This window comes from Balearica regulorum, chromosome 21 (genome assembly GCF_011004875.1).
Source record: "Balearica regulorum gibbericeps isolate bBalReg1 chromosome 21, bBalReg1.pri, whole genome shotgun sequence".
Lineage (NCBI taxonomy): Eukaryota > Metazoa > Chordata > Aves > Gruiformes > Gruidae > Balearica > Balearica regulorum.
In genome coordinates, this window is record NC_046204.1 from 8,208,306 (window position 1) to 8,222,906 (window position 14,601).

Genomic DNA, 14,601 nt, shown 5'->3' on the forward strand with positions numbered 1-14,601 from the left:
CACCAACAGGCACCCCATTGCAGAGAAGCCACCAAACGAACACCCAAAGCAGCGAACAACAGAGTCAAACCTTAGTCATTGAACATTTGGGGCAAGTAGATTCTTCAACACCTCACTTCCCCACTATCTTCTTTACCATCAGCTGGCACCGAGGTGGGCAACCTGACACAAGGTGGTATCTGCTCCAAAGAGACACGGCGAGACTGCAATTAATACAGAAAATTTAATCTAGTGTTGGATCTAGCCGTGCTACAGAAACTCTGCTCAAGGCTACGAGCACTTCTCTCCAAACAGGTACATCACAGTAACACTCGCTTCTCATCAGGTCACGTCCAGAAGCCAAGGTTGTTGCTTAACTTATAAAAGTTTATCCCAAAGTATTTTTGGTCCAAGCTTTGGCACTCGAGATCTCAGCGTGTTAGCGAGGCAGTTACAGATCTCCACCGTAATCTGCCAGAAAAGGTTATTTGTGCAAGAACCGGATGTACATTAACACAGCTATACTACTTCTCTGATTCCCGACTTTGTCTTGTGTTGAATTTGAAGAGCACATCTGCTTCTGATCATTACTCCGTATTAACTTCATTACTCTGGGTGCAGGAACACACCAGCCTGTGATATTTAAGGTCACCTTTGGTCCAGCTCCCTTTCTGTTAGAAATCAATGTCTTTCCCTCAAACTCCAAGCCAAAAAGCTTCTTTCAATATATTTCTTTGAAAGATTTTACAACAGAAAGGAAATTTCATTCTTATTCCCCTTTCCAGATTCCACAGGTTTGGGATCTTAGAGCAGACGTTGGAGTAACTGCCTTAATTTCTTGCAGTATAAAGAATTAGGAACCACCACACAAGAAGCTGTTTATAGGACAAAACCCAAATCTTTATGTCCAAATGTAGCTCTTATGATCTAGCGTTCTCCATTATTGACGAGGGAAAACTACTACAAGATTAGTTCATTGAAACAATTACTTCTGACTGTGATTTGCTTTAAAATAATTCTACTGCTGGACTTATTTATTAAACAAAAACCCCAAACCAACGTACCAAATAGCAGTATTTTCTACAGTATAGGATATTAAATTAATGAAGATGATAAGGTTAGGCGGTTTTGGTTTTAATACCAGTATGATTTCATTGAGGAGGAGGAGGTTCTCCCAAAGTTTTGTTGGGAATTTTGAGCATCTCCAAGTTCTCGGACGAACTTCATTTCATCTGAAAAATCATACTTTGCCTCTTCCTCACCACCTATCTCTGCCCTACAGGAAAATGAGTTCCTCTGATTTTATTTCACGGGAGATTACTGGGGCTTATAGTGAAAGCCACATGATTTTCCATTCCCATTTTTAGTAAGCAGCACATAGTTCTGGAAAAAAAAACCCCAACGAGCTCAGGAATGCGCAAGTGAGGTCCTGATAACACAGGTGAAAAGGCATCAAAAGGATAATCGAGTTATTTTTCATCTTGGTGGTTTCATCTGTGGGTTGCCCATATCTCAAAAGATTTGTCCTCCCACCCTGGTATGATACACCATAACGTACAGGGAAAACATCGAGGCAGCTCAGAGTCACCGTGTGGCGGTATCCCACTACAGACCTCTTCCCAAACCCCCCGTCCTCTGTCAAAATACACGGATTTGAAAATTGCGATGCGTAAATCCACGGGGAAACCCACGTAGGATGTCCAAGCAAATAAAATGTGGAAGTAAAAAAGCTGTCCCTGGGTGCTGAAGATGGTGCTTCTCCATAGCTCTGCACTGCAGGACTTCTGTAAAAGCTAGGCAAACTATATATATAAAAAAAATCATGAACTACAAAATGATCTATTTGTTGCAAACTCAGACCTCAAATACACGATGCTGTTACTCGTGTAATAAACCATAGAGCCCTGTGATGAATGAATTTGTTGAGGACCTCCGATCACGCGCCTCTTCCATCCTAATTCATCTTTTCTAGGACTTACTCTAAATGTGCAATCTGCCAAGGGCTTCAAAAGGAACCTAGCTGAGAAATTTCTCTCCTTTCCCTAAAACATGAAATTTTCTTTCAAACTTGTGTTTTCCTAAAGCCTAGAACCGAGATACTCCCAGCTCTGGCTTCTATTCCTGTAACATATCAGAGAGTGATATTTTTCCATACTGAAAAGCTATTTTAGGTAATTCTTCACAGTTACTTTTATATTTTACATTAATTTAAATTTTTACAGTCATATTTTCCCACAGGCATCTGAATTATGTCTTTGGAGGAAAGAATTGAAAAAAAATAACCTTCTTTTTCCCCCAAAAAGGAATTCAGATCTTTTTAAAGTGGTTTTTAAGTGTTGTATGGGATATATAAAGGATAAACTGAATTATTTATTACAACTGTTTGTACATTTATGTTCCTTTGGTTTTGCTTTTTTGCATACAGACGTATATGATATTGAGGACAGAGCTACCAAAAAAAATTAAATAAATCAAAAACCAGTCTGCAGCTCGAGTCTGTCGATCCGCTGAAATGAAAATCTTAAACCCTTGTCGATGGACGGTACTTTTGCACTTAATCCTGCGCAAAGCTCAGCTTTGCGTCACTTGACAGTGGTCTCTCTGATCGCAAAACTCTTCTCTACAGCCCAAAAAAAAAGCGGTAAAAATGCTCCAGACCCAGAGTCTGCACATGGAGGTGACGGAGCTGATAACCCTTGGCCAGTTATTCAGGTAAACAAGGGGAAGGAGAAAAACCTTGTATAGCAGCTTATGTTTTTCTATAAGCAGCTTATGTTACTGCATAAGATACAGTGAATTTCTCCGATTCACAGCTTTTCTTCCTGTTTTCCAAATAATTAAAAGAGCAGCTTAAAAGTGGGGTTTCTGGCATTAAAAAAATATTTGCACTATCCCACCAGAAAAGCAAAATATTACTTTCCCAGGGCTGTGCTGATTTAGCAAAGCTTATAAATAACCCTGGGCTTCCAGCTATTACCATTTGAAAAAAAAAAAAAGAAATGAATAAAAGGAAAGCGGTGTCATATGTTCACAAATAAACGTTCTAAGCTAAATTTCCTCAATAATCAAGCTTTCTAAACAAACATGTAGGACAGTGAGCCAAAAAGCACCTTTCCCAAATATTCAATCTACCATCAAAACATTTCTTCCTCTGTGCAATGGAATGTTTCACATGAAAACCAAACCTTCCCTGATTGTTTTTTACGATAAGAAACTATTAGAAACCTACAGCCACTAATAAGCGCCAACGAGTCACTCTTTGAGATGCAGGAGGCAGGAAAGAGATGGAGCCAACAGACTGAAAATAGGGTCAGTCGCATTTTCACTCAGGTGAAACCCTGTTAGAAAACCCACTCTTGTATCTGCTAAATAAAACTATAGACACTTAACACAAAAAGTAACAGACCCCAAAATCCCTAAGATTTCTTCTTTTCCTATTCACATGCAACAAAAAGGATCCTTCATCCAGCATCATTTATTTCGGGAGGTAAAAAAAAGTGTTGCATTTTTTAATGGTATGTTTTTTAAATTGTATGGGCTTTAATTGTATTGTGGTTTGTTGTTTTTTTTTAAATATACCATTTCCTTATGCTCCTTTCAAAAGGACGCGACCGCAGCGGCACCAGCCCAGATACTCACAGTGCTGTACACAGCGGAGACGGTCGGAGTGAAGATCCGATCCTCGAGGGGCTGCTGAACAGGTCCTCGGGGGATTCTACAACACAGCGAGTTAAGGAAAGCAACGTGGAAGGAAGGGTCGTGTTTTGGGTGATACACACAGCCAAGGAGTCGTCCATCAAGGCAGCCGGTCACCTTCCACCCTCGGGCAGACACACAGACATCTCCACAGCACTCACACGCAACCAGGCAGCTCCGATCCTTCAAGTTTTTCCAAAAAGAGGAGCAAAGCGTGGCCTCAAAAGCCAGATGGCATCGACAAATATAGCAAGAGACACCAAAAGCAAACAAAATCGCCGAACAATCTACAAAACCTTTGTCCCGTCAAGAGAATCCCCGATCTCTTTTTTTTTTTTTTTTTTTTTTAAAGAGTAAGGGAAAAAAAACCCAACCCAAACCCACAAGCCCTTCACATTCAGTGAGACAAACCCCGCTGATCAGCAGGGCATTTTCTGACAAAGGCAGCGCCTGTTTTGCTAACCACGCAGGAATCAGGGTTATAATTGTTTCCTTGTTTGCCTCTCTTCAACCAATAACTCCTTTCCTCATCCACCCACCAAAATAGCTTCTAAAAGGGGCTGTCAGACATATTTTAAGCTTTGATGATCTGCTGCATGGTTATTTAAAGGTAAATTGCAATAGTTTTCTTAAATTGGAAAGTTATTGTGGGAATCTGGGAGGGGGGGGGAAAGGGGAAAAAGATTTTATGCAACAAACAAATAAGCTAGAATCTGTTTTACTTGCGGAAGAAAACAATGGGCTGCAGGTATTTAAGAGACAAAATGCCTCCTGACTTAGCTAACACCTTGGTCCAGCATACATCTATTCAATACCCAATGCCCACTGCTGTAAAAAAGCCACGCTTAACTTGCTGAAATGTTTTCCACTAAATGCCATATTCAAAAACCACCTTCTTGCTGTTTACATTTTATATGTCAAAGCCTCTCGGAAAATGAGAACAACCTGATTAAGTTTCTTGCACACGAGCCAGCAACACAGACCTCACGTGTTAACATGACGGCGGATGCTTAAAAATAAAATCATGAAAACGCTTCTTGGGTTTTGTTCAAACGAGGGAAAAAACCCCACTCAGAAGTTAAATTTTCAAGCTAACCTTCCAGGTTCAGGCTCGCAAGAGTCCTTCCTTTGCACGACAAGTTTGAGCCCCAAAGCAGCGCTGTGGCCCAAACCTTTGCAGGGACCAACGTGACAAGGGCAGCAGAGATGCTGCCGGTGCCGTTGAGACTTGATGGCGATCCAAGCATCGCATCCCACCCGTTCCCCTTCCTTCAAACATACAAAATTCAGGTTGAAGAAAGAACTGTTCAGACGCGACCCACTCTGCATCTGTCAATCGTCCGCAGCGCTCCCCAGCTGGATCTCCTCCTCCTCCACCAGTGCTAAGGCACAGCGGAGACAGATTTACAATATCGCACTATTTTAACACCGAACACATCACCAAAAAGGTTCGCTCTCACCAAGCAGGCTGAGAAACTGTCCTAAAAACTTCCAGTTTCGTTACATATTCCATGTTTGAACACCAGACACGGTAAAAACCCGGCATTATAGGACTACGCACAGAAAAGACCGCCGCTGACCTTCACACCACCTTCGCATGTGAGTGATGGCCCCGTTAAAGCCTGCAGGTGTATAACAAGACGCCCACGACCAGCTCCGGATTGAGAGCGTTGGGATGAGGATCTGGCACCGCTGGTTCCTGAGACGGTGCTCGCTCAGCCTACCTCTCTTGGGTTTTTTTTTTTTTTTTAAATGAGCACAAGGATTTATTTGCAGGATCTGAGGCTTGTCTTCAATTCACAGACTCACCAGCTCACATAAGTGGTATCATTTGATAACGAGGTTTTTAATAACAAAGTGACATGTAAAATCCTGACTCCAGCGAAACAATAGGAAGATTTGCCAGAGACTTCAACGGAGCCAAAGCATCACTCCTAACCTTCATCCCAAGGAGCGTACATTCATTTGTGAGTTTTGGAAAACACCAATAGAAACCCAGAATTTGGGAGAGGAGGATTAGAAACATACTGCAAGACAGAACGAAACCCCAAAAATTTTCTGCACGCCACAGCCGTAGCACCTTACCCTCCCACCCAGAACCATCTTCTGATAAAGAAAGATAGGAGGGACACACGGTTTTAAGCTGCTGCCCTCTTGTCACAGCTGAGATTTACGATCTCAAGGCAGTTTTGACAATTAATTGAAGCAATCTCTGCTTCAAAAGGGATCGTTCCCAAGTTTGGAAAAATGGTTTCGTACTTGAGAAGGTTGGGATTTATTTTCTTATTTTAGAACTTATATAAGCCAGGAGAAAATAATCTTCTTTGAGCAGAGTAACCTCTCTTTTTGCACCCAGGAAGAGCTGCCTGAAGGAACGAGCAAGTTAGATGGATTTTCAGAGTTTGGGGTTGCCATTTAAGATCATTTCTAGGAAGCGATGATTCTCATCAGGTTAAAAAAAAAAAAAAAAAAGCTTTTAAGTTCTTTTTGCCAAAAGACTTAACCTGGACACGAGACTGATAGGGACAAAACCGCCTTAAATTCCAGTAAGCCTTAATGAGATATCACAGCTGGAGAAAGCGATTATTTCCAACATCTAACTTCTGGCATCTCTGCAAAGAGCAGGGCTGGTGGAAAGGTTACCGCTTCCCTCTCATTTCTGTGCTCCCCGGGAGAGGTGCCAACCTTCCCTCCCCCTGCACCTGCCAAGGGAGCCCATCCTGGGGTAACACTTGCTGTTATTTCAGGAGAAGCGAGCCAGGGTGACTGCAATTAATTCATCAGCAGACTCTTGCTAACGAGGCTCTTCAGAGGTGGGTTAAGAGCGACAGCACAGGACGCTCCACCACGGGCAGCCAAACCTCATCCAGCAGCATGGTCTCGTCCACGGTAAACCATCCTCGGGGCACTCATCTTTCGCTACTGAGAGATTTCGGTACCATCGAGAGCTGCCCGAGCCAAGCTGCAACGCCAACCGCACGAACGCCGCCCCCATCACAGGCAGTAAAGTTTAAACCTTAAAGGATAACCCAGCCTGGCTCTATTGTAGCGCTTAATTAACCACAGCGCAAAGAAAACGGGGATATGCTGAATAATTCAGGTGGCTCTTTCATGTTACTATTCTGGCATGCTTAGATCCAATTCAGGAGGATCCTGTGCCCTCCCTCCTCCTCCTCCTCTATCCTTGCCACCCACGTCATCCTCTTCAGCTGCACCGATTCAACTATTTGTGCAGCCGTGCTGTGAAACGAGCCAGGAGGGTGGAAAAGCAAAGCTAAACCCGTACCTCACACCGTTTTCAGAGATCCTTCTGGTACCGCAGGCAGAAAAGACAAGGCGGGTGACGAAGCAGAAGAGCAGGAGCAAGGGGAACCTCTTAAATCCCATCTGCAACCCGGCAGGTTAGTAAAGTGGAACTACAGTCCTTGCTTTTCACGCTTGTGTCAGGCTCTCCCTCCTCCATCAGCGTCGCGCCAAAAACCAGGAGAAGGACAGCAGCCAGCGGGTAGCACCGACTGCATTCTCTTCATTGCTGTTCAGGGCTCATTAACTCATGAAATATATATATATTTAAAAATCCACGTAAGTGAGATACTTCTGGCAGATTAATAAAAGCAGCCGCAGATGCAACGGGAGTTCCACCTAGTCCCCATCTGGCTGTGGCAGCGATTACAAGCTGGGGAATTTCAGGAGCTATTAAAGACCCAGTGGGAAAAGGTAGGCAAAGATAGTAATGCCGGTTGGAAACCAAACAGGATTTTTCTTGAAACCAAAAGTCTCCACAAAAGGAGGAGGATAGCTTTTAATCAGACAGCAATAGCCACGCTCTGAGGAGAGGGAGAATATGCAACTTGTCTTTAAAGCGATTAAAGCAAAAAATCCAGACCAGAGCTGCCTGTCAGCTGAGTGTTCAGAGGCACTGACAAATGCAGAGTTAAAATAAAAGTCAGGAGGAATTTCTTGCAGAAATCTCCCCCTTGTAGCACATTTATCTGCTTGCTCTCATCATGCTACAACCCCAAAACACTGCAAGATTTTTGTGCGCTTTTACAGCAACGAACAACCTGAAAACATGCAGTAAAATAGGTTCTCACAGCAAGAATTTGTATGGGTTTTTTTGCTCTGTTCCTGCTTCCCAGATTGGAGGGGGGAAAGAAAAAACACTATTATGTTTTCTTACAAAACAAATTGATTTTCCCTCGAACAGTCCTTCTCACCTAAGCTCAATTTTCAGCAAGTAGCAACCATTTTACCCTGAGCGTGCACCGATGGCCCCTGTCTTCACTTCCAGCTGACGGTAACAAGTAAGCACCTTCTCACGTGAATAAAAATATCTCCGGGTACCTAAGGGCGCGTATGCAAACGCCTTACACAAAAAAACCCCACAAAACAACCACCTCAAAACATTCCAGAACTAATGATTTTGATCCCTGCACAGAAACAGAGCAAGTCTCCCACCAGCTCTCCCCAGGGTTATATAATCCCGATGCATGTCCCCGCTTGTACTGAAATTGTGTATTAAATGACTGGAAAAAAAATTACAAGATAAAACCATCAAGCGAGATTACAGAAGGGCAAGAAACCACATCAAATTTGAGCACTTCTTTCAGCTTTTTGGGGCAAGGAATTTTTACAAAGCCTCCGAGTAGGCAGGTATTTGATGGCAGAGAGCTGTTAAAATAGAGAAGAGGCTACAGAGGAGAAACACGCTAGTTAACATGCAATTAAAACGCAGGAGGTGAACATCCTAACAGCAGAAGCACCTCATTTAGCAGGTCGGGAAACTGCAAGGGCTCGTTTGAAAAGGTTAAAAGGGAAAAGCTCCGCCAGTCGCAGCAGCTTGCTGGAACTTCCCCAGCATCACCCCATCCTTCGCACCACCGCCGGCCTCTGCTCGCTGGACGAAGGCTTTTGTTCAGCGCGCTCCATCCTACCTGGCAGCGAGCTCCTGGGGAGCTTCGTTAGCGAGCCGGCTCAAGCGCCAGGTCTTCTCTCCCTGTGTGCCGACGGCGAAGCCCACGGCCGCATCCGTGCCATCCGGGGATGACTTCTTAGCTCCTGCCTGCTTCTCCCCCTCGCAAGCAGAGCTCTCGCAGCGCGCCTGTGGTCTTAAAGAGGTAGTGCAATGGGGTCTTAGCGTTACCTTGGTGGGGCTTTGTACCAAACGCTTCCACGCTGCAAAAATCCCTCTGCTTCCCCAATTTTTCTGCCATGCATGCAGTGGAAAAGGGACGGGAGGTAGCATCATGCTTCTCTCAGCAAGCTCATATATGACAAAACTCAAACCAGGCTTACAATAGAAAGCATAAGGTATAAAGACAAACTCACCTACAGCACGTTGTATTTTAGAAATCTGTGTTGCAATGTATGACGAGATGGGAAAGCTACAATGCTCCCTATCAGAAGGGGAATTAAATCACAGCACAAACTCCTCAGCAAGAGATTTTGCAACTTGTTTCCCTCGGCTTTCTGCTCACTACCCCCAAACGCTGCAACGTGCATCGTCACAAACCCTTTTATTTAGCAAGTACTTCGTGAATCAATTTTCCCTTCCAAATAAATTCCCCTCCTGACAGGCCACGTTTCAAAAGCCAGGGGAAGGAAACCCAGTAAAACAAACTACAGCCTTTAAAAAAAACCAACAAACCAACAACAAAACACACCAATAACAAACCAACCAAAACCAACCCCCACCAAGTGACATGTCACATGGGGAAAAAAATAAATACATAGGATCAAAACAGTGCCATCCACTCTGTCCATGCTGACTTACTACAACCAAACTCCATCCATCTTACTAATAAGTGATGAGAGACAATTAGTATTACAAAAATCAGGTGATTCAACCACTTTGGAAAATGTTTAAAGGCTTAAGAAGAGCCTAATAAAATGCCAGGGGCTGCTCAGCCCTCTCTAACCCCTCCACTGCCTCGACCCAACGGCATATCCCAGCCCCAGCAACCGCACGCTGCCCAGACACGTCCCATCTCCCATCCTTGCAGAGATCTTGTTTTGGGGTGGGTTTGGGGGTTTTATTGTTTGTTCGGGTTTGGTTTTTTTGCTAGCAGATTCCTGGCAAGGGGGCCATGCCTTTCGGTCGAACCTCAAAGGGAACGAGCTGGCTCTCTATATGAAATCAGTGAGTTTGTTTTACTTTTCTTAGATGGATGCAGCTGGTCTTGAGATGTCAAAATAAAGTACGATTCAGAGCCCTGAGCATATCACGGGTCAAAACCAAAAGGGGATTGTTGTTTCAATGTTTGGTGTATACTGTTCTATAGGGGGGAAAAATAAATACAACTTCTTGCTAGCACAAGCACTCAGAAATACGGTCAAAGTTAAGAGCTGCAGGTGAAGAATTCCTGAAAAAGCCACGTCAGCTTTACACCAATACTTAATTCCGATACTAAGGACATATTTCTGGTTAGTCAAATGTTTTAAAAACAAAGGAACACAATAGAAGGTGTTTGTAAAGCAGGAAAAATGGGGTTTGTGGTTTAAAATTACCAAGCTACGTAATCGAGCAGTACATCATCACGCCCCTATTCCTGTAAATAGATGTAAACCATATTTCCAAGATTCACCACCTTCTGTAATGACTTATATCCAGAAGGATCTTACGGTGAAAGCCATTATTAAGCTTGTTTCAACATTTTATGGCCTAATATAAAGCTCCTTACTGCAACATGTGTAGTCAATGTTCACAACCGAATTGCCATTTGTCAAACGTATAAATTTTAAATGGATCGATGAAGTGTTTGCGTAAACTACCTTTTTAATCCTTTGTGAATTCTCTAAGTTCTCATTAATGGGCTATTTTACACTTGTAACAAATACTTTAAATAAGGTATTTATCTTTTGCTCTTGTACCAGAAAAGCACCTACATAAATATTGTTGATGTTTCACGCAGTCTCACCGGCTCCTTTATGAACTGCAATCACCTCGTTCAAAATTACTGATGGCAGGACTCTGTCCTTGCTCCCTTTTTGAACCATTTGACGATAACTGAAAGCGATAAGGCTTGTCCATCGCTCTGCCATTTATGTGCTCCTCATTAAAGCATCATCTCCCAAGCTTTGTCCAGACCCAAATGTTACAAGCAGCAAGGCTTTCACTACTTATCCCAGCTTACGCCATCCTCTAAATGAACACTCTCCCCATAATAAAACTTTTTCTTGACATTCGTCTTAAGCTTTTTACCTAATTATGTATCATTAATCTCAGTAGTAGCTTTTAAATAATCCCAAAGACTTCCTTTCCCTTCTGTCTGCCACACAATGTCACTCGATCTGCGCTTGCACCGAACTGAATAGGAACAGGGCAGCAGTGAGAGCTTTCCAAAGAAAAGGGGCACACAAATCCCGACGAACCTCAATGGCTGTCGGAAGACAAGCTTTCCAAGGCTCCTCTGAAAATTGTGGTTTGAAAGGAAAACGTGACCTTCGATGTGACTGAAAAGCACGATTTCCCTCTCCTCCTGGGATCCAGCATCCTCCAGATATTCAGAAATCTCCTCCTTTCCCTTCGTGAGTGAGTCCCGACACGTTTCAGAGGCGCTCCGATGAAAGCTGCTCTGTGTCTGCGGATGCCGACGTTCACGTTTACACGTTCGACTGCATCGCCGAACTTCAGGGTGGCACACGCTACCTGACGCACAGCCTGGTCCTTCTTTCTGCCCAAACGTGCTAAAGCTGCGCTGCAGCAGCCACATTCAAAGTGCACGTTCTATTTATATCCGAGCACATCTCCAAATCCTCCAACTTACAGGCTTTTTTTAAATACTCATTCCACAAAATACCTATTTCCAAAGTCTTTCTTCCTACTGCAACATGGTTTTGCTCGTCACTCACCTTCCTGACGTGCAGGTAACAGACTGTGCCGCATTTTTTGCGTCCTTAACAACCCGCTGAACACCAAGGCAGGAATTCGAGATAATGCTTCCCATCTGGCTAATCATTAATGACAATAAATTAGATCAGGCCTTTTGTCAATCTGTGATGCATACCAGACATCATCGCTGTGTAATACAACACTTTGCTACTTATCACTGTCGTTTCCTTTTAGTTTTTGGTCCACGTGTGATACGTCTCATAGTAGAGCTAAACAAGAATGCCAAAGTAAGGCTGAGGGTTAGAAAGGAAGGTAACAACAGGAAAAAAAAAAAAATCAACCCTCTTTGTTGCAAATTAACTGTATTTCCAGCATCTCATTCATTCCGTAATGCTTTCAAATAAAAAATCAGCAATATTAAGAGCACAAGCTGTCGGCAGCTGCAATAGTTACACCTGCAGACAAGCACCTCTTATCTAGAGCTCGTTACTTTCAGACTCAGTTTTGCATCTCTAAATTAAAAAAGAATGGGAGACAGCTCACCGGCACGTAAATCATCCTCAGACCTTGCCTCACCCTGATGCATTTCAGTCAGCCTGCAAAGCCGTCAGGAGCGAGTTATCAGGGGAGGTGTCAGCCAACACACCAGCTCAGTGCAAATGCGACAAAAACCCAATCAATTATTTTGCCCGATACAAATGCGTTTCTAAGGGCAACCTGATTTCGTTACTTCGTCTCCGTCTTCTTCAACTGCAAGTCAAGCATCTATGCAAATCGTCTATTTTCAGCTTAGACCTGGAAAGGTTGTTCAGGGTGGAAGAAACTGTGTCTAAACCCTGCTAATCCTGGTGGGATTTTCCTTGAAGCGTGGCGTTTGTGGGTGGGGAGACGGGTCTGGAAGCAATGGACTGAATATTTCTGTAACTGGGAACTTTGTCCGATGTGTATTTTTAACTGCAGCATCTCCAAGAAGTGGATTTTCAAAACACAGCCTGAAAAAGGTTAAATACAGGTTTGGATCAAGCTGAAAAATACTAGTAACTACAAAAAAAATAAACCACAAAGGCACCCTGAATCATGTCTGTGCCAGCTCAGGTAACAGGTAATGCAAGGTGAATGATGTGCCAGAAAAGCATCTCTTGCTCCGCTACGGAAAACTTCTCACTAGCTGACTTGTTTTAGCCTAATAGTCTACTTTCCTCTATAAAATACCAGCCACTTCCATATTTTTTAAATTCATATTTTATTCTTACAATATATGGACTCTAAAAGATAGAAAAGTCAATAGATTTCATCAGCTCCCTTCAGCTGGAAAGTCACGGTATTACTTCTCCAGAGAGGCAACAGCATCATGGGGAATATGCCGATGTAGCCTTAAAATTCCATTTAATTTTAGGAGCTCAGAGCGATTTCTCACGGTCTTTTAGCCGCAACCCCAGTCAAGGGATCTTATAAAGAGCCCAAAATATTAAGGTGGGGGAAAAGATCAACAGGATGAGCCTTGGTGAGAAGCTCTAAAACCGGCTGACCTCTGGAGGGTCTGCTCTAAGTTACAGAGGACCATTGTGGGCCAATATCCCAAGGAGATATGCCAGATGAAGCCTGGACTCCAAAATACACCAAATAAATCAGAAGCAGATACGCATTACACCAGCACTGTGCGCACCTAGTCAGATTTGAACACCTTGGCATCAAAAATGAAGCCCAAAAATCCCAAGCAGGGAGATGCCAAGAAGCTGGGCTCGTGCCATGCGATACTAGGCTAACTATCTCTTAATATTACATGGAATTGCTACAGATCGTATCTGTTGGGAGTGTGGGGCTGTGCTGCTCCAATCAATTATTAGGCTTTCCCTTGGTTTTTCACCCAAGTATAGAGAGCAAGGCATGGGAATGGTGGGTTTAGGTCTTAGATGCTCGTTACATCTGTATATTAAAGGCAAACCTGGACTTTTGTCTGTCATTTTAAGATGACCTACACAAAGACATCATTTCCTTATTTCTTAAAACACGTACAAGCTAATCAATACACACAGACGTAGCAGAGTGTATTTGTAAGCATCCTACAATGTGTATACGCACCTTTACAGATGATTCATATGAATCTAAAACAGGGGGAAGAGAGCCCACATTTCCCCGGCATTGGTTCAGCAGGAGCTGCACACCCTCAGCCACCATCCATATGCTGGGAATAAATCGCATCAAATGTGACCTGGCATACGTCATCCTGCTACCCAAAATGGGGCTATGTGCTGGGGAAACCCATTTCCAGCTGTCTAGGAGGCCAGGCCATTGCAAAAGGTCTGTGGGTCAAGAAATCACCGAGGTTACCAAAAGAATATCAAAGATGAGTAAGGAAATCAGCTTTTAAATCGTCCTCTCCCTATGACACAGCAGTTCCATTCCTAAACTCTCAATACTCACTTCTTAACTCACAGTTCCTCCTCTCAGACTTTTCACTTTGCCTTTTAAAAAAAAAAAAAAAAGAAAACAAAAAAAAGCAAATCCAGCACTAGGTTCCTTCCAGGGTAGGAATAGGTTCAGAAAGAAAACAACTCGGGTGGCTGGATGCTCTCGGAGCCAGTTCCTAAGCGGAAAGAGAGGACAGGCAAGACTCTGCTCTCAAGGCTCCTTGGGGCGAAGGAAGTCCCAGATAACATCTAGAAGAAGTCAGGTGGCATCAAAGGAAAATTACTGTCATGAACGCGTAATCCAAAGAGCAGGCGCCTGCAGGCAGAAGGACACAATAGGAGGAGATGTAGTATTAAGCCATCATCCCACAGCAGTGCTGCCAGCGAGGTGTCCTGGCCTCTGACGGCCGCTTGCCCCATGCCAGTGCGAGCCCATTCACCGCTGCTCCGTCAACCAGACCCGGCAGCATATTTGGATTAAAATGAACCTTTTCTTCCAAACTTTGTTTGCCAACTACATCGGCCTAAAGGATAGGGCCAAGCAGGAACAGAGAGATGGGGAGGTTGCACCATAAAATGCTCTTGCTATAGTTTCCCTCAGCGCATCCCTGGCGTATGCCGTAAGCTGCAGGGATGTATTAACCCCAGAAGCACACAGTGACCCTAAACACTATTACAACTTTA

The 14,601-nt window shown here is 43.6% G+C and overlaps 1 protein-coding gene across 16 annotated transcripts in view; it reads right to left on the bottom strand.

The window, feature by feature from the left end:
- The window catches only part of EIF4G3 (eukaryotic translation initiation factor 4 gamma 3), a 140,894-nt gene that overhangs the window by 94,879 nt on the left and 31,414 nt on the right, over positions 1 to 14,601 (bottom strand). For 14 of the 16 annotated variants that reach the window (XM_075773376.1, XM_075773372.1, XM_075773373.1 and 11 more), the window contains exon 2: positions 3,619 to 3,694. In XM_075773376.1, the coding sequence (XP_075629491.1) occupies positions 3,619 to 3,694 (76 nt within the window). Of the gene's footprint in view, positions 1 to 3,618; positions 3,695 to 8,609; positions 8,730 to 14,601 lie in introns of those variants that run through there. The other 2 variants (XM_075773375.1, XM_075773374.1) reach the window with 2 other exon arrangements.